This window comes from Engystomops pustulosus, chromosome 8 (genome assembly GCF_040894005.1).
Source record: "Engystomops pustulosus chromosome 8, aEngPut4.maternal, whole genome shotgun sequence".
Taxonomy (NCBI): Eukaryota; Metazoa; Chordata; class Amphibia; order Anura; family Leptodactylidae; genus Engystomops; species Engystomops pustulosus.
Window position 1 is genome coordinate 39,522,213 of NC_092418.1, and position 27,198 is coordinate 39,549,410.

The 27,198-nt window shown below is 46.3% G+C and overlaps 1 protein-coding gene across 1 annotated transcript in view; it reads right to left on the bottom strand.

Annotated features, from left to right (window-relative positions):
• The window catches only part of NUBP1 (NUBP iron-sulfur cluster assembly factor 1, cytosolic), a 33,616-nt gene that overhangs the window by 714 nt on the left and 5,704 nt on the right, over window positions 1-27,198 (bottom strand). Inside the window, exons 4-9 of the mRNA XM_072120730.1 lie at window positions 20,306-20,374; window positions 20,195-20,227; window positions 19,807-19,897; window positions 18,537-18,691; window positions 17,886-17,996; window positions 13,893-13,995 (exon numbers count right to left, since the gene is read on the bottom strand). Of these exons, the coding sequence (XP_071976831.1) occupies window positions 13,893-13,995; window positions 17,886-17,996; window positions 18,537-18,691; window positions 19,807-19,897; window positions 20,195-20,227; window positions 20,306-20,374 (562 nt within the window). The remainder of the gene's footprint in view (window positions 1-13,892; window positions 13,996-17,885; window positions 17,997-18,536; window positions 18,692-19,806; window positions 19,898-20,194; window positions 20,228-20,305; window positions 20,375-27,198) is intronic.

The following is a 27,198-nucleotide window of genomic DNA, read 5'->3' on the forward strand; positions in this document are numbered from 1 at the left end:
CAAGTATTTTCAGACTAGGGTTTCAGAGAAGCAATGTTGAGGTTTATAGCCACCCAATCCTAAATATTCCTCCTGTGTGAAAGAGTTGCATGGAAAACCCAAGAACTTCAAGGCAGTTTTTACCCAAATTGTCGGAATATGCAGTAAGGCTGCTATACACTACTGGGTGTCATTATAAATCTCCTCCTGCTCTATAACAAGCAGCCTGCAAAACACTATGCACAATCTGGTGAGCTCCTCCTGCTGTATAACATACTGCCTTCAGATAGAGCACCATGTACATCACAGGTCGCATTAACGCCTCACCACGCGTCATAGAGGCGTGATGAGGCGCCATTACCCCCCAAAATAATTGCCATGCGTAAAGATACGCTTGGCAATTATTCCGTGTAGCGCACAGGCTGAGCGGCCCAGCGCACGCTGCAAAGGAGGGGAACGTCAGTAGCGCGTTTGCAGCGCGCTGGACCGCTCAGCAGGATACGGAGATGTGTGGGATTTGTGCGCGCCGACCCCAGGGGAGACGGGAGACATGTGGGCTGCGATGCTGCTGCTCAAGCTCTCAATGCCCGCAGCAGCGGCCAGCGGTTATGTGATCCCGGCGGGACCTGAGAGAAGTGCCGGGTGAGTGTGAGCCGCGGCCGAGGGTACACTGCACTCTGTGTATGCGCTGGGTGAGTGTGTGCTGCGTGCAGAGCCGGATCTACATTGGCGCTCCTGGAGCACTTGCGCCGGGCCCCGGGATCACCCCTCTCTCTATGGGGCCCCGGCGTCCAGACTCATAGATCGCTCGTCTGTGTCTCCACACTGCAGCAGGAGAGGAGCCACAGATCTTCCAGGCTGTCAGCGCTGCCTGCGGGGGATCGTCTGGAAAGCTGAGTGGACTTTTATTATTTTATTGTTATAAAGGGGCCCAGCAAAGAAGACAGAAGATAATTTATATATATTAAGGAGCAAATGTATAGTGGAGGGGGAAAGGGGGGGGGGGTATGTACTGTATATATAGAGGAGCATATGTATAATGGAGGGGGATGTCATTTATATATAGAGGAGCCACTGTATAGGGGAGGGGGATGTCATTTATATATAGAGGAGCCACTGTATAGGGGAGGGGGATGTCATTTATATATAGAGGAGCCACTGTATAGGGGAGGGGGATGTCATTTATATATAGAGGAGCCACTGTATAGGGGAGGGAGGTGTCATTTATATATAGAGGAGCCACTGTATAGGGGAGGGGGATGTCATTTATATATAGAGGAGCCACTGTATAGGGGAGGGGGATGTCATTTATATATAGAGGAGCCACTGTATAGGGGAGGAGGTGTCATTTATATATAGAGGAGCCACTGTATAGGGGAGGGGGATGTCATTTATATATAGAGGAGCCACTGTATAGGGGAGGGGGATGTCATTTATATATAGAGGAGCCACTGTATAGGGGAGGGAGGTGTCATTTATATATAGAGGAGCCACTGTATAGGGGAGGGGGATGTCATTTATATATAGAGGAGCCACTGTATAGGGGAGGGGGATGTCATTTATATATAGAGGAGCCACTGTATAGGGGAGGGGGGTGTCATTTATATATAGAGGAGCCACTGTATAGGGGAGGGGGATGTCATTTATATATAGAGGAGCCACTGTATAGGGGAGGGTGGTGTCATTTATATATAGAGGAGCCACTGTATAGGGGAGGGGATGTCATTTATATATAGAGGAGCCACTGTATAGGGGAGGGGGATGTCATTTATATATAGAGGAGCCACTGTATAGGGGAGGGGGATGTCATTTATATATAGAGGAGCCACTGTATAGGGGAGGGAGGTGTCATTTATATATAGAGGAGCCACTGTATAGGGGAGGGGGATGTCATTTATATATAGAGGAGCCACTGTATAGGGGAGGGGGATGTCATTTATATATAGAGGAGCCACTGTATAGGGGAGGGGGGTGTCATTTATATATAGAGGGGCCACTGTATAGGGGAGGGGGATGTCATTTATATATAGAGGAGCCACTGTATAGGGGAGGGAGGTGTCATTTATATATAGAGGAGCCACTGTATAGGGGAGGGAGGTGTCATTTATATATAGAGGAGCCACTGTATAGGGGAGGGGGATGTCATTTATATATAGAGGAGCCACTGTATAGGGGAGGGAGGTGTCATTTATATATAGAGGAGCCACTGTATAGGGGAGGAGGTGTCATTTATATATAGAGGAGCCACTGTATAGGGGAGGGGGATGTCATTTATATATAGAGGAGCCACTGTATAGGGGAGGGGGATGTCATTTATATATAGAGGAGCCACTGTATAGGGGAGGGAGGTGTCATTTATATATAGAGGAGCCACTGTATAGGGGAGGAGGTGTCATTTATATATAGAGGAGCCACTGTATAGGGGAGGGGGATGTCATTTATATATAGAGGAGCCACTGTATAGGGGAGGGGGATGTCATTTATATATAGAGGAGCCACTGTATAGGGGAGGGGGATGTCATTTATATATAGAGGAGCCACTGTATAGGGGAGGGGGATGTCATTTATATATAGAGGAGCCACTGTATAGGGGACGGGAGGAGGTGTCATTTATATATAGAGGAGCCACTGTATAGGGGAGGGGGATGTCATTTATATATAGAGGAGCCGCTGTATAGGGGAGGGAGGTGTCATTTATATATAGAGGAGCCACTGTATAGGGGAGGGAGGTGTCATTTATATATAGAGGAGCCACTGTATAGGGGAGGGGGATGTCATTTATATATAGAGGAGCCACTGTATAGGGGAGGGGGATGTCATTTATATATAGAGGAGCCACTGTATAGGGGAGGGGGATGTCATTTATATATAGAGGAGCCACTGTATAGGGGAGGGGGATGTCATTTATATATAGAGGAGCCACTGTATAGGGGAGGGGGATGTCATTTATATATAGAGGAGCCACTGTATAGGGGAGGGGGATGTCATTTATATATAGAGGAGCCACTGTATAGGGGAGGGGGATGTCATTTATATATAGAGGAGCCACTGTATAGGGGAGGGGGATGTCATTTATATATAGAGGAGCCACTGTATAGGGGAGGGGGATGTAATTTATATATAGAGGAGCCACTGTATAGGGGAGGGAGGTGTCATTTATATATAGAGGAGCCACTGTATAGGGGAGGGGGATGTCATTTATATATAGAGGAGCCACTGTATAGGGGAGGGGGATGTCATTTATATATAGAGGAGCCACTGTATAGGGGAGGGAGGTGTCATTTATATATAGAGGAGCCACTGTATAGGGGAGGGGGATGTCATTTATATATAGAGGAGCCACTGTATAGGGGAGGGGGATGTCATTTATATATAGAGGAGCCACTGTATAGGGGAGGGAGGTGTCATTTATATATAGAGGAGTCACTGTATAGGGGAGGAGGTGTCATTTATATATAGAGGAGCCACTGTATAGGGGAGGGGGATGTCATTTATATATAGAGGAGCCACTGTATAGGGGAGGGGGATGTCATTTATATATAGAGGAGCCACTGTATAGGGGAGGGGGATGTCATTTATATATAGAGGAGCCACTGTATAGGGGAGGGGGATGTCATTTATATATAGAGGAGCCACTGTATAGGGGACGGGAGGAGGTGTCATTTATATATAGAGGAGCCACTGTATAGGGAGGGGGATGTCATTTATATATAGAGGAGCCACTGTATAGGGGAGGGAGGTGTCATTTATATATAGAGGAGCCACTGTATAGGGGAGGGGGATGTCATTTATATATAGAGGAGCCACTGTATAGGGGAGGGGGATGTCATTTATATATAGAGGAGCCACTGTATAGGGGAGGGGGATGTCATTTATATATAGAGGAGCCACTGTATAGGGGAGGGAGGTGTCATTTATATATAGAGGAGCCACTGTATAGGGGAGGGAGGTGTCATTTATATATAGAGGAGCCACTGTATAGGGGAGGGGGATGTCATTTATATATAGAGGAGCCACTGTATAGGGGAGGGGGATGTCATTTATATATAGAGGAGCCACTGTATAGGGGAGGGAGGTGTCATTTATATATAGAGGAGCCACTGTATAGGGGAGGAGGTGTCATTTATATATAGAGGAGCCACTGTATAGGGGAGGGGGATGTCATTTATATATAGAGGAGCCACTGTATAGGGGAGGGGGATGTCATTTATATATAGAGGAGCCACTGTATAGGGGAGGGGGATGTCATTTATATATAGAGGAGCCACTGTATAGGGGAGGGGGATGTCATTTATATATAGAGGAGCCACTGTATAGGGGAGGGGGATGTCATTTATATATAGAGGAGCCACTGTATAGGGGAGGGGGATGTCATTTATATATAGAGGAGCCACTGTATAGGGGAGGGAGGTGTCATTTATATATAGAGGAGCCACTGTATAGGGGAGGGGGATGTCATTTATATATAGAGGAGCCACTGTATAGGGGAGGGGGTGTCATTTATATATAGAGGAGCCACTGTATAGGGGAGGGGGATGTCATTTATATATAGAGGAGCCACTGTATAGGGGAGGGAGGTGTCATTTATATATAGAGGAGCCACTGTATAGGGGAGGGGGATGTCATTTATATATAGAGGAGCCACTGTATAGGGGAGGGGGATGTCATTTATATATAGAGGAGCCACTGTATAGGGGAGGGGGATGTCATTTATATATAGAGGAGCCACTGTATAGGGGAGGGGGATGTCATTTATATATAGAGGAGCCACTGTATAGGGGAGGGGGATGTCATTTATATATAGAGGAGCCACTGTATAGGGGAGGGGGATGTCATTTATATATAGAGGAGCCACTGTATAGGGGAGGGGGATGTCATTTATATATAGAGGAGCCACTGTATAGGGGAGGGGGATGTCATTTATATATAGAGGAGCCACTGTATAGGGGACGGGAGGAGGTGTCATTTATATATAGAGGAGCCACTGTATAGGGGAGGGGGATGTCATTTATATATAGAGGAGCCACTGTATAGGGGAGGGAGGTGTCATTTATATATAGAGGAGCCACTGTATAGGGGAGGGGGATGTCATTTATATATAGAGGAGCCACTGTATAGGGGAGGGGGATGTCATTTATATATAGAGGAGCCACTGTATAGGGGAGGGGGATGTCATTTATATATAGAGGAGCCACTGTATAGGGGAGGGGGATGTCATTTATATATAGAGGAGCCACTGTATAGGGGAGGGGGATGTCATTTATATATAGAGGAGCCACTGTATAGGGGACGGGAGGAGGTGTCATTTATATATAGAGGAGCCACTGTATAGGGGAGGGGGATGTCATTTATATATAGAGGAGCCACTGTATAGGGGAGGGGGATGTCATTTATATATAGAGGAGCCACTGTATAGGGGAGGGAGGTGTCATTTATATATAGAGGAGCCACTGTATAGGGGAGGGAGGTGTCATTTATATATAGAGGAGCCACTGTATAGGGGAGGGGGATGTCATTTATATATAGAGGAGCCACTGTATAGGGGAGGGGGATGTCATTTATATATAGAGGAGCCACTGTATAGGGGAGGGGGATGTCATTTATATATAGAGGAGCCACTGTATAGGGGAGGGGGATGTCATTTATATATAGAGGAGCCACTGTATAGGGGAGGGGGATGTCATTTATATATAGAGGAGCCACTGTATAGGGGAGGGGGATGTCATTTATATATAGAGGAGCCACTGTATAGGGGAGGGGGATGTCATTTATATATAGAGGAGCCACTGTATAGGGGAGGGGGATGTCATTTATATATAGAGGAGCCACTGTATAGGGGAGGGGGATGTCATTTATATATAGAGGAGCCACTGTATAGGGGAGGGAGGTGTCATTTATATATAGAGGAGCCACTGTATAGGGGAGGGGGATGTCATTTATATATAGAGGAGCCACTGTATAGGGGAGGGGGATGTCATTTATATATAGAGGAGCCACTGTATAGGGGAGGGGGATGTCATTTATATATAGAGGAGCCACTGTATAGGGGAGGAGGTGTCATTTATATATAGAGGAGCCACTGTATAGGGGACGGGAGGAGGTGTCATTTATATATAGAGGAGCCACTGTATAGGGGAGGAGGTGTCATTTATATATAGAGGAGCCACTGTATAGGGGAGGGGGATGTCATTTATATATAGAGGAGCCACTGTATAGGGGAGGGGGATGTCATTTATATATAGAGGAGCCACTGTATAGGGGAGGGGGATGTCATTTATATATAGAGGAGCCACTGTATAGGGGAGGGGGATGTCATTTATATATAGAGGAGCCACTGTATAGGGGAGGGGGATGTCATTTATATATAGAGGAGCCACTGTATAGGGGAGGGAGGTGTCATTTATATATAGAGGAGCCACTGTATAGGGGAGGGGGATGTCATTTATATATAGAGGAGCCACTGTATAGGGGAGGGAGGTGTCATTTATATATAGAGGAGCCACTGTATAGGGGAGGGGGATGTCATTTATATATAGAGGAGCCACTGTATAGGGGAGGGAGGTGTCATTTATATATAGAGGAGCCACTGTATAGGGGAGGGGGATGTCATTTATATATAGAGGAGCCACTGTATAGGGGAGGGGGATGTCATTTATATATAGAGGAGCCACTGTATAGGGGAGGGGGATGTAATTTATATATAGAGGAGCCACTGTATAGGGGAGGGAGGTGTCATTTATATATAGAGGAGCCACTGTATAGGGGAGGGGGATGTCATTTATATATAGAGGAGCCACTGTATAGGGGAGGGAGGTGTCATTTATATATAGAGGAGCCACTGTATAGGGGAGGGGGATGTCATTTATATATAGAGGAGCCACTGTATAGGGGAGGGAGGTGTCATTTATATATAGAGGAGCCACTGTATAGGGGAGGGGGATGTCATTTATATATAGAGGAGCCACTGTATAGGGGAGGGGGATGTCATTTATATATAGAGGAGCCACTGTATAGGGGAGGGGGATGTAATTTATATATAGAGGAGCCACTGTATAGGGGAGGGAGGTGTCATTTATATATAGAGGAGCCACTGTATAGGGGAGGGGGATGTCATTTATATATAGAGGAGCCACTGTATAGGGGAGGAGGTGTCATTTATATATAGAGGAGCCACTGTATAGGGGAGGGGGATGTCATTTATATATAGAGGAGCCACTGTATAGGGGAGGGGGATGTCATTTATATATAGAGGAGCCACTGTATAGGGGAGGGGGATGTCATTTATATATAGAGGAGCCACTGTATAGGGGAGGGGGATGTCATTTATATATAGAGGAGCCACTGTATAGGGGAGGGGGATGTCATTTATATATAGAGGAGCCACTGTATAGGGGAGGGGGATGTCATTTATATATAGAGGAGCCACTGTATAGGGGAGGGAGGTGTCATTTATATATTGAGGAGCCACTGTATAGGGGAGGGAGGTGTCATTTATATATAGAGGAGCCAGTGTATAGGGGAGGGGGATGTCATTTATATATAGAGGAGCCACTGTATAGGGGAGGGGGATGTCATTTATATATAGAGGAGCCACTGTATAGGGGAGGGAGGTGTCATTTATATATAGAGGAGCCACTGTATAGGGGAGGGGGATGTCATTTATATATAGAGGAGCCACTGTATAGGGGAGGAGGTGTCATTTATATATAGAGGGGCCACTGTATAGGGAAGGGGGATGTCATTTATATATAGAGGAGCCACTGTATAGGGGAGGAGGTGTCATTTATATATAGAGGAGCCACTGTATAGGGGAGGGGGATGTCATTTATATATAGAGGAGCCACTGTATAGGGGAGGGAGGTGTCATTTATATATAGAGGAGCCACTGTATAGGGGAGGGGGATGTCATTTATATATAGAGGAGCCACTGTATAGGGGAGGGTGGTGTCATTTATATATAGAGGAGCCACTGTATAGGGGAGGGGGATGTCATTTATATATAGAGGAGCCACTGTATAGGGGAGGAGGTGTCATTTATAAATAGAGGAGCCACTGTATAGGGGAGGGGGATGTCATTTATATATAGAGGAGCCACTGTATAGGGGAGGAGGTGTCATTTATATATAGAGGAGCCACTGTATAGGGGAGGGAGGTGTCATTTATATATAGAGGAGCCAGTGTATAGGGGAGGGAGGTGTCATTTATATATAGAGGAGCCACTGTATAGGGGAGGGAGGTGTCATTTATATATAGAGGAGCCACTGTATAGGGGAGGGAGGTGTCATTTATATATAGAGGAGCCACTGTACAGGGGACGAGAGGAGGTGTCATTTATATATAGAGGAGCCACTGTATAGGGGAGGGGAGGGGGTGTCATTTATATATAGAGGAGCCACTGTATAGGGGACAGGAGGAGGTGTCATTTATATAGAGGAGCCACTGTATAGGGGACGGGGAGGGGGGTGTCATTTATATATAGAGGAGCCATTGTATAGGGGACAGGATGCAGTATATAGGGGGTTTAATTAATGTATATAACCATTGTATAGAGGACAAGGGGTGTAATTCATATATAGAGGAAGTGTAGAGGGGACAGGTGGTGTAATTTATGTATAGATGCACTGCATAGAGGATGGGGGTTGTAATTCATATATAGAGGCACTGTAGAGAGGACGGGGGTGTAGTTCATGTATAGTGGACAGGGGAGTGTAATTCATGTATACTGACAGTGTATAGAGGACAGGGGGGTAATTTATGAATAGAGGCAAGGGGGGTACTATTTATGTATAGAGCCACTGTTTAGTGGATGTGGGGACTGTATTTCGGGGGACAAGAGGGATGCTTTATAGAGGGCCGTCTTTGTATAGGGGAGGTCACTTTATAGATGAAATGGGCCATTGTTTTGGGGGGGGGATTTGTATAGTGGGGGTTGCTGTATAGCAGGGGCAGCTTTTATATATTCATTCATAAATGGGGGTGCCATATATAGCTTTAGTAAGTAGGTGCTGTGTATATATATCCAGGTGCCATTACACTGTAAGTGATTGTGGTATCTTTAAGGGCACAGATGTGCTGCCAAGAGCTGAAGACATCTAGGGGCGAATCCATCACAACTGGAGGAGTTACACCAGATGAAGAATCCCAAACTACAGGGGGCGCTATAGAGGCTGTAATGAAGTTGTAATGACGAAGACAGTAAACGGTGAGTAATCAGATATAATTATATTCTAATATTTTTGTTTTTGTTTATCTGCAGAGCATTTCATTTTTAATTTGAATACATTTATTGTTTTTTTTTTTTTTTTAATTGAGTTTGTGTTGGGCTATATTTACACAATGTATGCCCGCCGTACAGTAGCACGGCGGGCATACATCGGCGCTGTGGAGAGAAGCACAGGGGATGAGCGCAGTTCACCCCCGCCCCTCTCTATAGGAATATACAGCGCACGGTGCCATATTACGTAGAAAGATATGACATGTCCTATCTCTATACGGGCTACAGAGCGGTACGGTGCTGCTCTGTACCACTCCCGTACAGGGCTGTGACCCCATAGAAGTGTATGGGGGACATATATTGCCCATATATACATCGGCCGTATATACATCCCCCATACGTTCGTGTGAATGTAGCCTTAGGTGGTATTATTTTGCTGTGGTAATGCTGTGGTGGTATTATTCAGTCATGATGCAGTGGTAGTGGGGGTAATGAGCGGTACAGTGTGGTCAGTTGTGGTGTGAGGGGTATATATGATATATGTGGGGGGTACAGTGTGGTCAGTTGTGGTGTGAGGGGTATATATGATATATGTGGAGGCACAGTGTGGTCAGTTGTGGTGTGAGGGGTATATATGATATATGTGCGGGCACAGTGTGGTCAGTTGTGGTGTGAGGGGTATATATGATATATGTGGAGGCACAGTGTGGTCAGTTGTGGTGTGAGGGGTATATATGATATATGTGGAGGCACAGTGTGGTCAGTTGTGGTGTGAGGGGTATATATGATATATGTGGGGGGCACAGTGTGATCAGTTGTGGTGTGAGGGATATATATGATATATGTGGGGGCACAGTGTGGTCAGTTGTGGTGTGAGGGGTATATATGATATATGTAGGGGCACAGTGTGGTCAATTGTTGTGTGAGGAGTATATATGATATATGTGGGGGCACAGTGTGGTCAGTTGTGGTGTGAGGGGTATATATGATATATGTGCGGGCACAGTGTGGTCAGTTGTGGTGTGAGGAGTATATATGATATATGTTGAGGTACAGTGTGTACAGTTGTGGTATGAGGGGTATATATGATATATGTGTATATAGGATAATGCCAATCAGGTCTGTTTTATAAACCAGCAGAGATGAATTGTGGCTGGAAGAAGTCTCCTGGAAGATCAGACAGGAAGGAAGAGACAACATTAGGGACATCACCTGTAAGTCATTGGATGACACTGCAGCCTCTGTGCAGGACTGGTATATGCTACTATATGGTCACTATATGCTGGTACATACTGGTCTGTGTGTAGGTTATCATATAGTATTGCAGTATTATTCAGTCATTATGTAGTGGTGATAATCAGGATGTAATGCTATTATTTGGGCCTTGTACAGAGGTGTCATTAGTGATATTGTACCTTGCAGGGTGGTGTTTGTATTATAACAATATGGCGGTAAAGTTTTAACAATAAATGGAGTTTATATGTGGAAAATGATTGGTATTCCTGGTCTGTGTATGGAGTCTTGTGTTCATTATCAGGAAGTTGGTATTTTCTTTATGTTGTGGTAATGCTGTGGGTCACAGTTTAGACAGATCTTTTGGAATTGTTTGGAATATTGGTTTTATGGTAGTTTTAATTGGTGACAGTATTGATGTATCATTATCTGGTAATAGTATAGCGCTGATATTTGAAACCAGATAACTATGTGGTATCTTTTTTTCACATATATTGTTGTGGAAGCGGGCCCCGCGTTGGGTGCCGAGCTGGGGGGCCCCATCCTAAATTAAGTGCTCCATACCCCTGGGACCCTTAATCTGGCCCTGGCTGCGTGTGTGTGTGCTGTGCACTGTGAGTGTGCGCTGTGCGAGGGAGGGAGGGAGGGAGTGAGTGTGCGCTGTGCGAGGGAGGGAGGGAGTGAGTGTGCGCTGTGCGAGGGAGGGAGGGAGGGAGGGAGTGAGTGTGCGCTGTGCGAGGGAGGGAGGGAGGGAGTGAGTGTGCGCTGTGCGAGGGAGGGAGGGAGGGAGTGAGTGTGCGCTGTGCGAGGGAGGGAGGGAGGGAGTGAGTGTGCGCTGTGCGAGGGAGGGAGGGAGGGAGTGAGTGTGCGCTGTGCGAGGGAGGGAGGGAGGGAGTGAGTGTGCGCTGTGCGAGGGAGGGAGGGAGGGAGTGAGTGTGCGCTGTGCGAGGGAGGGAGGGAGTGAGTGTGCGCTGTGCGAGGGAGGGAGGGAGGGAGTGAGTGTGCGCTGTGCGAGGGAGGGAGGGAGGGAGTGAGTGTGCGCTGTGCGAGGGAGGGAGGGAGTGAGTGTGCGCTGTGCGAGGGAGGGAGGGAGGGAGTGAGTGTGCGCTGTGCGAGGGAGGGAGGGAGGGAGTGAGTGTGCGCTTTGCGAGGGAGGGAGGGAGGGAGTGAGTGTGCGCTTTGCGAGGGAGGGAGGGAGGGAGTGAGTGTGCGCTGTGCGAGGGAGGGAGGGAGGGAGTGAGTGTGCGCTGTGCGAGGGAGGGAGGGAGGGAGTGAGTGTGCGCTGTGCGAGGGAGGGAGGGAGGGAGTGAGTGTGCGCTGTGCGAGGGAGGGAGGGAGGGAGGGAGTGAGTGTGCGCTGTGCGAGGGAGGGAGGGAGGGAGTGAGTGTGCGCTGTGCGAGGGAGGGAGGGAGGGAGTGTGCGCTGTGCGAGGGAGGGAGGGAGGGAGTGTGCGCTGTGCGAGGGAGGGAGGGAGGGAGTGTGCGCTGTGCGAGGGAGGGAGGGAGGGAGTGTGCGCTGTGCGAGGGAGGGAGGGAGTGAGTGTGCGCTGTGCGAGGGAGGGAGGGAGTGAGTGTGCGCTGTGCGAGGGAGGGAGGGAGTGAGTGTGCGCTGTGCGAGGGAGGGAGGGAGTGAGTGTGCGCTGTGCGAGGGAGGGAGGGAGTGAGTGTGCGCTGTGCGAGGGAGGGAGGGAGTGAGTGTGCGCTGTGCGAGGGAGGGAGTGAGTGAGCGCTGTGCGAGGGAGGGAGTGAGTGTGCGCTGTGCGAGGGAGGGAGGGAGTGAGTGTGCGCTGTGCGAGGGAGGGAGGGAGTGAGTGTGCGCTGTGCGAGGGAGGGAGGGAGTGAGTGTGCGCTGTGCGAGGGAGGGAGGGAGTGAGTGTGCGCTGTGCGAGGGAGGGAGGGAGTGAGTGTGCGCTGTGCGAGGGAGGGAGGGAGTGAGTGTGCGCTGTGCGAGGGAGGGAGGGAGTGAGTGTGCGCTGTGCGAGGGATGGAGTGAGTGTGCGCTGTGCGAGGGAGGGAGGGAGTGTGCGCTGTGCGAGGGAGGGAGTGAGTGTGCGCTGTGCGAGGGAGGGAGTGAGTGTGCGCTGTGCGAGGGAGGGAGTGAGTGTGCGCTGTGCGAGGGAGGGAGTGAGTGTGCGCTATGCGAGGGAGGGAGTGAGTGTGCGCTGTGCGAGGGGGGGAGTGAGTGTGCGCTGTGCGAGGGAGGGAGTGAGTGTGCGCTGTGCGAGGGAGGGAGTGAGTGTGCGCTGTGCGAGGGAGGGAGTGAGTGTGCGCTGTGCGAGGGAGGGAGTGAGTGTGCGCTGTGCGAGGGAGGGAGTGAGTGTGCGCTGTGCGAGGGAGGGAGTGAGTGTGCGCTGTGCGAGGGAGGGAGTGAGTGTGCGCTGTGCGAGGGAGGGAGTGAGTGTGCGCTGTGCGAGGGAGGGAGTGAGTGTGCGCTGTGCGAGGGAGTGAGTGAGTGTGCGCTGTGCGAGGGAGTGAGTGAGTGAGTGCGAGTGTGTGTGTGCTGTGCGAGTGTGCGTGGTGAGTGCTGTGCGCGGTGAGCAGACAGATGATTTTTTTCATAAATAGTGTCTATTATATATGGCTATTATATAGTAGTTATATGTATTACCGAAATTTTCATACTCCTCCTCGACTAAAAATACTCCTCAAAAATAGTAAGAGGAGTATTTTTACCCTTTGGGAAAAATGTTAGTGCGACGTCTGATGTACATTATGCTCAGCTCATACTGTTCTGTAATATGCTGCCGGTAGATAGGACACTATGTGCAATCTGCTCAGCTCTTTCTGCTGTATAACATGCTGCCTTCATATAAAAAAACGATGTAAAATCTGTTCACCTGCTACTACTCTATAATATGCTGCCTGTACATAGAACACTACTGTACGTACAATCTTTTGCTGTTTCTCATCTCTTGCTGTACAACATGCTGCCTGTACAATCTACACAGCTCATCCTGCTCTATAACCTGCTGCCTTCACATAAAACACTATGTACAATTTGTTCACCTGCTTCTGCTCTATAACATGCAGCCTACAGATAGGACGCCACCTACAAGCAGAACATTAACAAAACAAGGTTCAAGAGTTAACCTCATATTGTAGAGCCATGTCTAAAACTCCCCCCTCTCCCTGCGGACACACTGACCCCCTCCCTCCCCCCTCTCCCTGTATACACACTGACCCCCTCCCTACGGGAAAGAAAAAAAAATTCACCTTTCCTGGTTCCCCCGGAGCAGCGCCTGCAGCTGTCTTCGGCCTGGGCCTCCCGTACGCGCCGGCTCTGAAGCCGGCACACGTGATCCGATGACGTCATCATGTGCGCCGGCTTCAGAGCCGTCCCATCGCATACCCTGCGGAGCGCCGCATCGTGGGAACCGGGACAGGTGAGTTTTATATATTGTAGAGCCATGTCTAAAACTATAATTGCACGATCCATCCCAAAGAATGTGGAATAACATGTAACTTACCTATATTTGGGTCCAAAGGAACCCTGCCTAGAAGGGGAATGCCAAGATCGCTGCACATTTTCTCTGCTCCTCCTGTAGTTGGAGGAAAAATCTGAGATTCGTTCTGAAAGGAGAAATAAAAACAAAAAAATATCATCAGGTTTCCCTCTGTGCAAACAACCATTCATCCTCTGATTATGTGAAGAATCTGCCCATACAGACAGAATCCCTGTTGTACCCCGAAATAAGCGGAGTGACAGGTCACATACACACCTTCTGCTTTATTCATCTCTATGGTGCTGAGCACCAAACTCTGCTACCTATATCAGTGCCATAGACAGCCCCCCATTCATTTTAGGTACAATGGACCCCAATTATTGCGATCTGTCAGGGTCGCACTACTTAGAAACCCACCTATCAACAAGTTATCCCCCATCCTGCGGATAAACTTGATGTTGCTGGACACCCCCTTTAAAGCAAGTAAATGTTTGTCCCACTGCCAGCCAAGCAGCCAACTAGCAATGGTGCTGCTCGGGGTTGGACCCACACATAATGGGGGAAATTTATCAGAAGTGTCTGAGGTAAAACTGTTCTAGTTGCCCATGGAAACCAATCAGAGCTCAGCTATAATTTTATAAACAGCTGTGGGAAAAATAAAAACTGAGCTCTGATTGGTTGTCATGGGCAACTAGAACAGTTTTACCTCAGACACTTCTGATAAATCTCCCCCAAATCCTCCATTGATAACAATTATTTGTTTACTGACTATATATGCTGTATAAGTATAGAGATCACTGTATACAAAATGCCAATAGACACCACTAGACAATGTCTACCTATCACTAGATAATATGATATAAAAAGCTCCAGTGAAGCTATTTTTTCCAGCCCTGTGGATTTTAGCATCATGGAGTTGTTTCACATATAGATGTGCGCACCCTGCTGGCAGTATAATTTTGGATGTATATGGGACAGAAGGCTGCATGCATTTTGTTGTATGTGCAGGGCCGGCTCCAGGTTTTAGTGGGCCCCTGGGCAACAGAGCCTTAGTGGGCCCCTCTGTGGGCCGCCCTCCAGTGGCCACACTGCCCCCCCTCCCCATGCGGACACACTGACTACCCCCCTTCCACCTGCGGGCACACTGACCACCCCCACTTCCACCTGCGGACACACTGACCACCTCAACCCCCTGCGGACACACTGAACCCCCCCCACCCCCCTTACCCTGCGGACTCACTGAACCCCCCCACCCCCCTTACCCTGCAGACACACTGAAACCCCCTCCCCCTGCGGACACACTGAACCTCCCCCTCCCCCTGCGGACACACTGAACCTCCCCCTGCGGACACACTGAACCTCCCCCTCCCCCTGCGGACACACTGAACCTCCCCCTTCCCCTGCGTACACACTGAACCTCCCTCTCCCCCTGCGTACACACTGAACCTCCCTCTCCCCCTGCGGACACACTGAACCTCCCTCTCCCCCTGCGGACACACTGAACCTCCCCCCTCCCCCTGCGGACACACTGAACCCCCCCCTCCCCCTGCGGACACACTGAACCCCCCCTCCCCCTGCGGACACACTGAACCCCCCCTCCCCCTGCGGACACACTGAAACCCCCCTCCCCCTGCGGACACACTGAAACCCCTTCTCCCTGGGGACACACTGAACCCGCCCCCTCCCCCTGCGGACACAATGACCCCCCCTGCTGACACACTGACCCCCTACCTCCCCCCTCTCCCTGTATACACACTGACCCCCTCCCTCCCCCCTCTCCCTGCGGACACACTGACCCCCTCCCTCCCCCCTCTCCCTGTATACACACTGACCCCCTCCCTCCCCCCTCTCCCTGCGGACACACTGACCCCCTCCCTCCCCCCTCTCCCTGTATACACACTGACCCCCTCCCTCCCCCCTCTCCCTGTATACACACTGACCCCCTCCCTCCCCCCTCTCCCTGCGGACACACTGACCCCCTCCCTCCCCCCTCTCCCTGTATACACACTGACCCCCTCCCTCCCCCCTCTCCCTGCGGACACACTGACCCCCTCCCTCCCCCCTCTCCCTGTATACACACTGACCCCCTCCCTCCCCCCTCTCCCTGCGGACACACTGACCCCCTCCCTCCCCCCTCTCCCTGTATACACACTGACCCCCTCCCTACGGGAAAGAAAAAAAAATTCACCTTTCCTGGTTCCCCCGGAGCAGCGCCTGCAGCTGTCTTCGGCCTGGGCCTCCCGTACGCGCCGGCTCTGAAGCCGGCACACGTGATCCGATGACGTCATCATGTGCGCCGGCTTCAGAGCCGTCCCGTCGCATACCCTGCGGAGCGCCGCATCGTGGGAACCGGGACAGGTGAGTTTTAGATTCTACCTCTATGCTGCGCTCCCGACCAGCGCAGCATAGAGGCAGAAAAGTGATCGATCCGGATGGTGATCAATTGTACCAGTGTCTTATAGCAACACTGGTACAATGGATCCGGGGGCCCGAGTGGGCCCCTCCAGTACCCTGGGGCCCCGGCACTTGGCCGGGTGCTGGCGCCGGGCCAGTGTATGTGTATACAGTAGTGGGTTACAATACAGGTAGTTAAAGCGGTAGCCCAGGGCGCAAGCCTTATAGGGGGCCTATCGCCACAAAACCACCAACCAAATTTTATACTGAGAAGGACCTTCACTCATGAAATCCTTGTACATCCATGCAATACAAATGTACACAAGAGCCACCCCAGGACCTTCGAAGGTCCTCCAAAAGGTCCTGAAACTGCAGATTGAAAGTGGGTAGAAAGGACACATCCTCCATTCCATATGTAGGAAGTGATCTCAGACTTGCAGAGCTATAATTTTCATACAGCCCAGGGCCCATGCGAGTCTTAATCCACCCCTGTGTGTATACAATGGCATACTTAGCTCCACAGAGTAAAACAATAAACTGATCTAAGCAGAAGAAAATAGTATGAGGATACTCAAATGTAAACTTTTGTTGTATGCTTAGTAAAGGAAGCCATATGTAGTTCAGAGAGTCTATGCACAGGACCATATTGGGGGCTGTGATCTAGCCGAACAAATTGCAGCCAGATCTCAGCCCCTATTAGAGATCTAGTACACGTGGTGCAGTGAGCACTAGGTCATGGTGCAGTGAGCACTAGGTCATGGTGCAGTGAGCACTAGGTCATGGTGCAGTGAGCACTAGGTCATGGTGCAGTGAGCACTAGGTCATGGTGCAGTGAGCACTAGGTCATGGTGCAGTGAGCACTAGGTCATGGTGCAGTGAGCACTAGGTCATGGTGCAGTGAGCACTAGGTCATGGTGCAGATTTATCAAGCGGTCTGAAAGTCAGAATATTCTTAGCTGCCCATGGCAACCAATCACAGCTCCCCTGAGTTGTAATTGGTTGCCTTGGGCAACTAAGAATATTCTGACTTTCTGACAGCTTAATTAATCTGTCCCATTGTCTCCCCACCCCGAGACCGAGCTGGGTGGCAGCACCTCACTACATAGAGCAGGTCCTATTCCTGCCCGCAGCCTACTGGCTCCCTATGAAGACAGGAGGTGTAAGGAGCGATCACCACCGCCCACCTATGCCCAGGTTCCAGTTCTGGTGGAGCCTAAAGAAAATGACATTTGTGATAAACATTTTATCACTTTGCAGGTGAACATGTGCATGTGGGATCATCCAAGAATATCTGTATTCTTATTAAACCTTTGTCCTAAAATCTATAGGACAAAATGCACCCCGCAATGTTACACAATTTTTCCAGGCATCTAAATACCCTATATGTCGATGTAATCTTTGAGCATGGGGCACAACATAGAGTTTGGAGATCCTCATTGATTGTTTGAAGAGGAAAATGTATTGAAATAGTTTTAAGTTTGTGAAAAACCTTAATAGAACATCCTTATTCAATCAGTGATCAGGCCTACCTATAACTGTTTCCAGATGCTTGGATGTAAACTGTGCTCCTTATACTGTGTAACATACAACCTATGGATATCTATAAAAGTTATGAGCACGAACCTTGCATTTTGGGCAGATAAAGCCACTCATGTTCTCTACTACTCCAACAATTGGCAATTTTACTTTGCGACAAAAATTTATTTCTTTTCGTACATCCTGCAGCGAAACTTCCTGTAAAGATGAGGAAAAAAAAAAAACCCTTAAATAATATTATTAAAACATTCCCCTATTAGAGAAGCCACACTGAGTGGGACAGACAAACTAAGGTTACATAGTGATATTCGGCATTGCCTAAACTTCACCTCTGGTTGTAGGCGACTTTCTGCCTATCACTAAATACAATTGGGTCGGACCTGTCACACTGGCCGCAAGGTCTCCCATTAAGTAGTGACGTAATAGGAAAGACTTAGGAATGTGTGATGCCTACGGCACCCGGTCACGGTGCAGTGAGAACATCTTGTCTCACCAAACTGTGACCGGAAAAATATAGGTTATGTCCTATTTCGGCGCCAGCCACTCACTTCTGTGTGGAGAGGGGATGGGTGAGAGCTCGCCCCTCCTCTCTTCTGTGAGCAGCTGTAAGCGGAGCATATGTTCATGTGTAAAGAGCCTAAGGGTTTTCAGTAATGTCATATACCAAAAGTAACCTTATGCCCCATCCCACCACATATTACATAATGAATATAGAGCATGTGAGAGGTACAGTCTTACCTGTGGAGTAGTTATTATTACAGCGCCATCAATGTGAGCGCCACTAAGGTACTGTATTACTGACAGGTGCTCATCAGAGGTGCCCGGAGGAGTATCTACTATCAGGAAATCCACTTCTCCCCAGTCTACGTCCCTCAAAAACTGCTTGATCATTCCTACAGGATTAAAAACAAAAGTTAGCAACATATCACACATTCCAAACCCATTCAGTTACATCAAATGTATTCTACACTCTCCACATCAGCATCTTGGTATAACTAAATGTAATTTTAGGTCTGCAAAAATGGAGCTAAGGCCTTACCAGTTAAGTGACCCACAGGGCCTGCTCTCCTGTAGCTGAGACACAGGCTGCTGAAGCTGCCCCCTTCCCTGGACTCGCCACACACTGCTGGCAGGGAGTCAGGTAATGTTAAAATAACATTTTTATAAAGTACTGAAATGATTCAGAATGCTGACAAAGGCATTTAAAATAACTAAAACCAACTAAAAAATGGCACTCTTGGTGACAGGTTCCCTTTAAGTACATTTTCAGAATCTTATTGTTCAAGTTGTCTTGCATCAGTTTTTCTCTTATTGTCATAGAGTTTGGTTTATTCTTTGCAGGAGAACCAATTTTTCTAAAAAAAAAAACTACTGAAACTACTGTACATGCTAAGGGCTCATTTAGGCTGCAATATGGTCTTCGGGCCAGAGAGGCTGGGAGAAGGAGGGGAGAGCTCTCTTCCCCTTTCCTCCCTCTATATAGACAGATGAGCCACCCGACTCGGGCTCACCCCAGCGTGACCCATAGAAGTCTATGTGGGTCCTGATCTGGTTGCAAATCATGCAACCAGATCACTGCCCCTTAATAGCCGTGTGAATGCACCCTAAGGTATATGGAGGCTAAAGTAGTAAGTATTCCTGTTAAATTGCCCATCTGTAACCTCTGTAGTGTCAGTGCAACCCTCCATAAAACAATGTGTTGCTTTCAGAACTAAAAAGACCAAAGGTAGATAAATAAGGGGATTTAAAATGGCCACTATGCCAGTAATGTGTGTGTGAAATCAGCTAATGTGACCTTGTATCACCTTAGGAAACTTGGGTCTTCATGGAAGAAAGGGTCTTCTGCAGCCCAAAAAATTAACAGTAATTTATACCAATAAGTGGTAAGTGGAGGGAATGTGATGCAGGGAAGAACAGCTGTAGGAAGTGTCAGTCTGAATAGATCCCCTAGTGATTGTCACAGCATTGATCACATGTTCTGGATTATTGATATGAACATCATACAAACCATTCTTCTTGGGGCCCCTCCATATAACAGCGTCATCTGGACTCCCGAGCAAGAATCCGACTGACATCACCGCCAGGTTGTCCTCTACATACTGAAATACAATCATAGCAAGACCACAAATGAAAAGTTGCTCCTTACGTCTGACAAGTTGTGATACAATATCATTTACAAAAAAATTGATATAGGGAAAAACAAAATGGGCATAAAATAATTGAAACTGTGTCTGTGGTAATAAATTGTAAAGAATGTCTGCGCTGCAATATCTCCATGCAGTGACGCATTGCAGCCACTAGAGGTCACTGCAGGCTCCAGATGTGGCAGTGTGTGCGCTCGTACTATAATACATAGTTAATACATCACCATGACTTGATGGAACCCAGACACTTACCACAGGTGACCATCCTGAGCCACTTTGGTGAACCTAAGAAAAAAATAGAGAAATAAATACAGAGTATAAAAAAATCCAGTAACCCTATGAAAGGAAGTATCATGCAGTTACCTGCTCGCCTTCCAGACCCATTATTTTTGGAATTGAAGGACCACAGATGTCCACGTCAAGCAGGGCGATCTGAAAGACAAGAGAAAAACTTGAGATGAGTCAAATTTAGAGACTGCAGGAGTCACTTCAAGACATAGCCGCCCATATCTAGCTGCCTGTATCTCCGGTTTTGTAGCTCACAGAACCAAAAGTCTGATGCGATCTAAGAGATGAGATCCTTATCTTTATAGAAAATCTACCATCAAAATCCAGCATGATAACCAGGGGCTTATAGATCCAGATACCGTGCCCGTGGTAATTTTCTTATATTTGTTATCCATGGCTTCCTTCCTTCTAAAATCAACTTTTACAATAGGTTGAGGGACTCTGGTGGGCGTTTCAAAAGCCCCTTAGTAATGTCTTTTCACTTTGATATACTGAGCAGAATAAGTCTCGCCCTCCCCCTGCTTCCCACCCTGCTCCCCCATCCGCTCTGCTCATTTTAACAACAAGATCACTGAGGGGCCCTAGAAACACCCAAAAGAGCCCCTCAGGCTCATTAGCATAATTTTAAAAGTTGATTTTAGAAGTAAGGAGGTCATGAAAAACAGATATAAGAAAATTACCACAGTCACTGTGTCCTTTAAAGATAAGGATCTCATCTTTCAGACTGCATCAGACTTTTGGTCCTGTGAGCTACAAAACCGGAGGTACAGGCAGCTAGATATGGGCGGCTATGTCTGGAAGTTACTGTGTCTGGAGTAAGTGTCCCTGGTTTATCATGATAGATTTTGTTGGTAGATTTTCTTTAATGTGATATGAAAAGCAGGTTTCTAGTACTGAAGATAAAGGTGTCTGAAGTGACACTACCCCAGAAGCCTCTAATCATCATCATGATCTCAGACAAAATATGACTCTTCTCTGCTCATTATTCCATGACTTTGAAGATTTTTTTTTTCTTTTAGTGAAATGGTTGAGATTTGTGATAAAAGAGGTAATTCTAGAAATGACATTTCATATCAGTAGTTTCATAGGGTAAAATCTGATGACATTACACAGCCAGAAGGCCCCTAATCACCATCAACACTTGTTCCTGGGGAAGGAGTCAAGAATTTCTATAAAGCATTTCTGTAAGTGTAATCTGTCGGGGCTATAATGAATCCTCCCCATTACTGGATGTATGTCACAGCGCAGCTGCGTTTAATACCATCATTGAAAAGTTTGTTCCGAGTGAATAAACCCGCCCTAACACTATGGCAAATATGATGAATTTCCGGGAGTAAAAAATCACCATTATCTTGGGAAATTGCACAATTTGTAACTGGCAAGAAGAAAGCGGCGCATTACCTTCTATGTAACATTACACGTGTTTTGTAAGTTGGAGCGTGTAGCAGTTTGCTATCATCATACGACACTAGCGAGCACTCATGGTGATCACAGCAGCTGCTCTTCATCCAAGGAGGGAGGAAAGGAAGCAAATCCAAGCCTTCCCCAGCCCGAAACTTCCATCCAAGCTACAAGGGGCCGCGTGCCAAGTCACAGCCCTTCCTAACAAGTCACCGCTTACATCATGGGGAGGATTATAACACCTCTTACCACCTGCTGTCATACTACATCCATAGGGAATAGATGGAGAGCAATTCTGGACAACGCTCACTGCAGACCATTAAGTGGCTCTGTCCTCGTTTTACCCTGCGTGTACTAGAAGATCAATAAGCACAAGATGGGGAGTTATACGAGGATACCACTGAATGTGCTTCCAGTTATCAGCCTCAGAAATACTTCATTATGTGATTTGTAAAGCGCTAAGGAATATGATGAGGCTATAAAAAGATTATTATTATTATTATTATATTATGGACATATCCTGATCAACCCTAGGGGACAGAAAGGATAGAGCAGATCCTCCGAAATCTAGAGAGAAGTCCAGACCAACCATTAACAAAACCAGCAGTGACTACTGTATAGACCTTCCATATCTGATGGACGCGTGTCATTTTAGAGAACTAGTTACAGCGTAAGTGTTGGAAGCCCTTTTCTTTTAGGGGAAAATAGTATACTTTTTAGAATAGTAAATTGTTATTTTCTTTATTGAAGTCTTCTCTTTCTTCCTACCCTGAGCAGTGGATATAAATCAGCTTCCCCTCCCCTATTGACACCGACTGCTGATGTAGCTGATAAGGAGAAGCTGGAAAATAACAGACAGAGTCACTGGGAAATCTTATCTCCTTACAGAGCTGTAAATCAATCAAGCAATAGTAGAGATCTTTGTCATGATCCCACATTGGGGGAGATTATGCCTTCTCCACCAGAAAACTGGCATGAAAATCTTCCCATCTCTGCCAGTTTCCCTGCCTCCCTGGACTGGCAAGGGTTTGAACACCGGGAAAACTGGCGGAGACTGTAACAGAAATCTCTACATGTCTGACCTGGTCTTAGGCTGGATAGGGGGCTGGCAGGGGGAAATTTTAAGACTGCTGTTTAAAACTCCAGTCTTAATAAAGTCTCCCAATTGCATCTTCTATGACATTTTATTGGAGTGCTGCTTCCCTGGATTTTACATAGCAGAACTGAAGTGATATATTCTCCAGGTATGTAAGGGGTAACACTTTAGCTTCCTATCCTCCTATCAGTCTGCTATATATGGACTCCAGAACAGTTTTCAGATACCCTGCTCACTGAAGGAAAGAAAGGAGTAGAACACAAAATAATTTTTAATCTACCACCTCCCGATTCATAAACATCTTAAAAAAAAACATTATATAGGGAACTTAAAAGACATCTACCATCAGTTTTACTGATGTTTTATTATGCTAATCAGTCTGGGGCACCTTGCATTATAATTTATTTACTCTCCCATAGGATACAAGTCCTGCACGCCACCTGCTCTATGCACTTTGGGGACAGTGCATCTCTCCGGCTTCATTTAATATGATACTAAACCACCGGTCTATAAAGGACCTGTGGGTGGTTTTGTGGCCCAAATTGCCCTGACAGTTCCTCTTTAAATTTACCAGTCAGAACTGGTATAGTTTAGAATTGTAAATCCAGTCCCTGTGACAATTGGATTTTCTAAATATTTTACTGAAATGGGAACAAGGATTATTAATAACGCTTTATTACAGACACCGTACAGCTGATCATTGCAGCTTGGGAGTAAAATAATGTATCCAGCGAGCTGCACCAAAGGTCACAGTGGGCAGAGGGATCTGTCTGTAACTAGGGGTCGTCTGTAAGTCAAGTTAAGTTGGGGACCACCTCTACTTACTTATAGTGCACATCCTCACCATCTAATTCCTATGATGGAGGGAGCTGTTATCAATTGGGTCTCCATGTACAACAGGTTCAGTTGGGAATATAGACCACACTATGGTGCTGTAACTTTAGAATATACTCTGTAGGGTACAAAATACCCTATAATTAGTTATATATCTGACAAAAGTAATTGCTTGAGACAATTTAATACATTTTAAAGAGGTCTGCGATTATACACTCTTAGGAGATTTAGCAGAAAGGATGGATTAAGAGATGCTCAGAGAGTTCAAAGCAAATAATGGGCCTTCAAGAAGCCCGGAAAATCTTAATAATTACAGGTATGACTTCATCTGTGCCATATACAGCTCTCTAATGCCCCTAATAGCATCCTCATAGGGATCAAACACAGAAAATGTAATGTATAGTACATTTTAGGTACTTATGTCTAGGCCGCACTACTCACAGCTACATTTCCCTATTCCCTATACATGCCTCATAGCGATGGTAATAATCTCTCCGGGGACGGTCTGTACGGGAATGGCGCTCATACAAATGCCAGTAAACTCTGTAGGCCTCTACAGATGAATGGACCTGGCTGCCCGCTCTCATTAGATGGAACAGAGAAGCAGAACATCTGCTCAGAATTACTGCTAATAACTTATTTTCTAGATTTTGCTGCACGGCTCAGAAGATATTTGACTTCATGAGCTGAAGCCAACTTTTCCAATGCTGTGCACATATGACTATTCTATAAACTGATGCCATAAGTATTACTCAATGTCCTGTTTGTTACTGATGTCATGTCACTACTAAATGCTTGTGGGCCGGGAACGTTTCCTTGGCGTGATGGTCAGAGAAGTATCTGACCAAGGAGGCCATAGCCGCGAGGCAAAGACTGTCACCTCTACATTACCCTACAAGTCTAGTGTGCACTTACTAATGCTGCCAAGGAACACCACTAACGTGCCATTACTCATGCTCTAAGTGTGTGCTATATGCTGCTACACATCTATGAAAAAGAGCTATGTCCCTGTACAGGCTCATTCTGTACTAAATATTATGTTCCGATTCCAATATTATCAAAGGCTTATTCCATGTAATAAAGTGCTAATTTATTATATAAGAATCATACAATGTGATTTTTTTCAGATTCTGCCTCTCACGCTTGAAGTGTACCTAAAATAAAAAAAAATGACACACGTAAGATTTTTGTATATAAGAAAACCTGCAAAATCAGCAGTATTTCACATACTTACTTTCCCCACTGTATGTGTGCGTTATCTTTAATTAAACCCGTTAAGGACGCAGACAATTTTTCGCTCATTTTTTACTCCCCTCCTCAAAAAGTTTATAACTTTTTCCTTTTTCCGTGTACAAAGCTGTATGAGGGCTTATTTTCTGTGGAACAATGTATTCTATGCCTTGTATTGGGAAGCGGGAAAAAAAAAATCCGGTGAAATCTGTGAAGAACCGCATGTGCAACATTTTCTTGTGGCTTCGTTTTTACGGCTTTCGCTGTGCAGTCTAAACACCTCTAATTTATTCTTTGGTTCGGTAAAAAAATGAAAACCTTGTGTATGAAAAAAAACATTTTCTTCTGACACCAATTTCTTTTTCATACTTCGGTGTATGGAGCTGTGTGAGGTGTCTTTTTTTTGCAGGATGAGCCAACGTCTTCATTACTTCCATATTGAGGACTTTATAAACTTTTGGTCACTTTTTTTATATGTTGCAAAATGGCAATGTATTTTGATGGACCGGACATTTTGGGACGCGGAGATACCCAAAATGTTTATGACTTTAATTTACAGGCAGTCCCTGGGTTACGTACAAGGTTCTGTAGATTTGTTCTTAAGCTGAATTTGTATGTAAGTCGGAACTGTATATTTTATAAATGTAACTCCAGACTAATATTTTTTGGTCTCTGTGACAATTGGATATAATAATATTGGACTGTCATAAGAACCAGGATTAACAATAAATCTTAATTACAGACACCTTTTATAACTGTTATAGCTGTTTATTGTAGCCTAAGGCTAAAGTACAGTAAATTACCATAATCCAGAGGTCCGTTTGTAAATAGGGGTCATCTGTAAGTCAGGTGTTCTTAAGTAGGGGACCACCTGTACTTTATTTTTACATAGGTTTTATAAATTTTTATTTTTTACTATTTTTTAGATCCCCTGGGTACTTTTACCTTAGGTTGTCTGATTGATTCCACCATATACTGCCATACTACAGTACGGCTTCATATGTGGATTTTCAAATACCATCTATTACAATGTGCCACTGGGACACTGCAACAGATCTGTAGAAACGAGACAGCCTCAGGCCTTATAAAGACAAGGTGACAGATCAACGCTCCCAGATGACATCACTGGGATCAAAACATAGATGGTGGCTTCCACACAGCATGGGCTTTTGACTGCCACCAGCATCAAAGGGTTGACACTCACTATCGGTGCTAGCACCAATCGCATGTGTTAGCGGTGGGCATTTGCTGCAATATGCAGCAAACTCCATTCCTGTATGAAGAGGGCTCAGTCCGTGAGCCCTCTAAATATTTTTGTATGTATACGTCATGTAGTGTTAAGAGGTTAATCAGTCTATGGCTGAACTGATATGTCACAGTCACTGTTGGATACAGTTTGATGTCCTTCAGAAGTTTCTCCTACCGGATACCAACACTACATGATGATTAAAAATCTGCAAAAAATATATATATATTACACCTATTACTTTGTAGAGGAACCTGTACATTTCGAAATTATTGTTTGACAATTCAAGAACAAAAAAAAAATCCTATAAACTCAACTTTTCTCTAAATCTGGCAAAGTTCCCCTGGACTTCCTAGATTATACTGCCAATTCTTCTACAGGAAGGGACTCCACCTTCCCACTCAGAAAACAAATCTGCAGACAGTGAGCGTTCAGTGTAAACAGCCAGGACTGAAAAATGTAGGACATGACTGAGCGATCTGAGGACCCCCGCAGGACCATCCCCGCTGAGATAGACACCTCTGCATACAAGGAGTCACTGTGCGGACTGCCGCAAATATCTCATGCCAACAAGTGTTCACAAGATGAAAACAGACATAAAAATGTATCGCCTTTCTTCATTTATGGAATGCAATTTAATCCTTCTTGCCCAGAACATGCTCTTATTTATTATTTTCAAAGTTTTTCTTGTTTAGCTAATTTTTAGTTTTTGGTATTTAGCTACTGTTATGCATCAAAAGTGTATTGAGAAATCTATGCGCATCTCCTTTTTTTCTAATTTCATGAAAAGAGAATTTTTTGGGGGCTCTGAGTTTTCATTGCCAGAGATGGTTTAATGACATTGGAAAACCTGCATCCAAAAAAACTAGACTAAACACGGTAAAAATTAAAATGTTGAAAAGTGTATGGTAAAAATTGCAAAAACAAACGCTTAATATAATATTTTGGGATTAGTGTCCCAGAATATGCAACAGTACGGCATCCATCCCTTGCCTCTGCTGAACGTACACTTACCTGTGATTTTACTGTTTATATACCACTCAGAACACACCCCAAACTTCATAATTAGCCAATCAATGTTTGCTGCAAATGTTCACTCCTCCTCCTGCTTTCAAATAGTAGAAGCAGGATTATATATCCCACTGCAAAAGCAAGCACCCA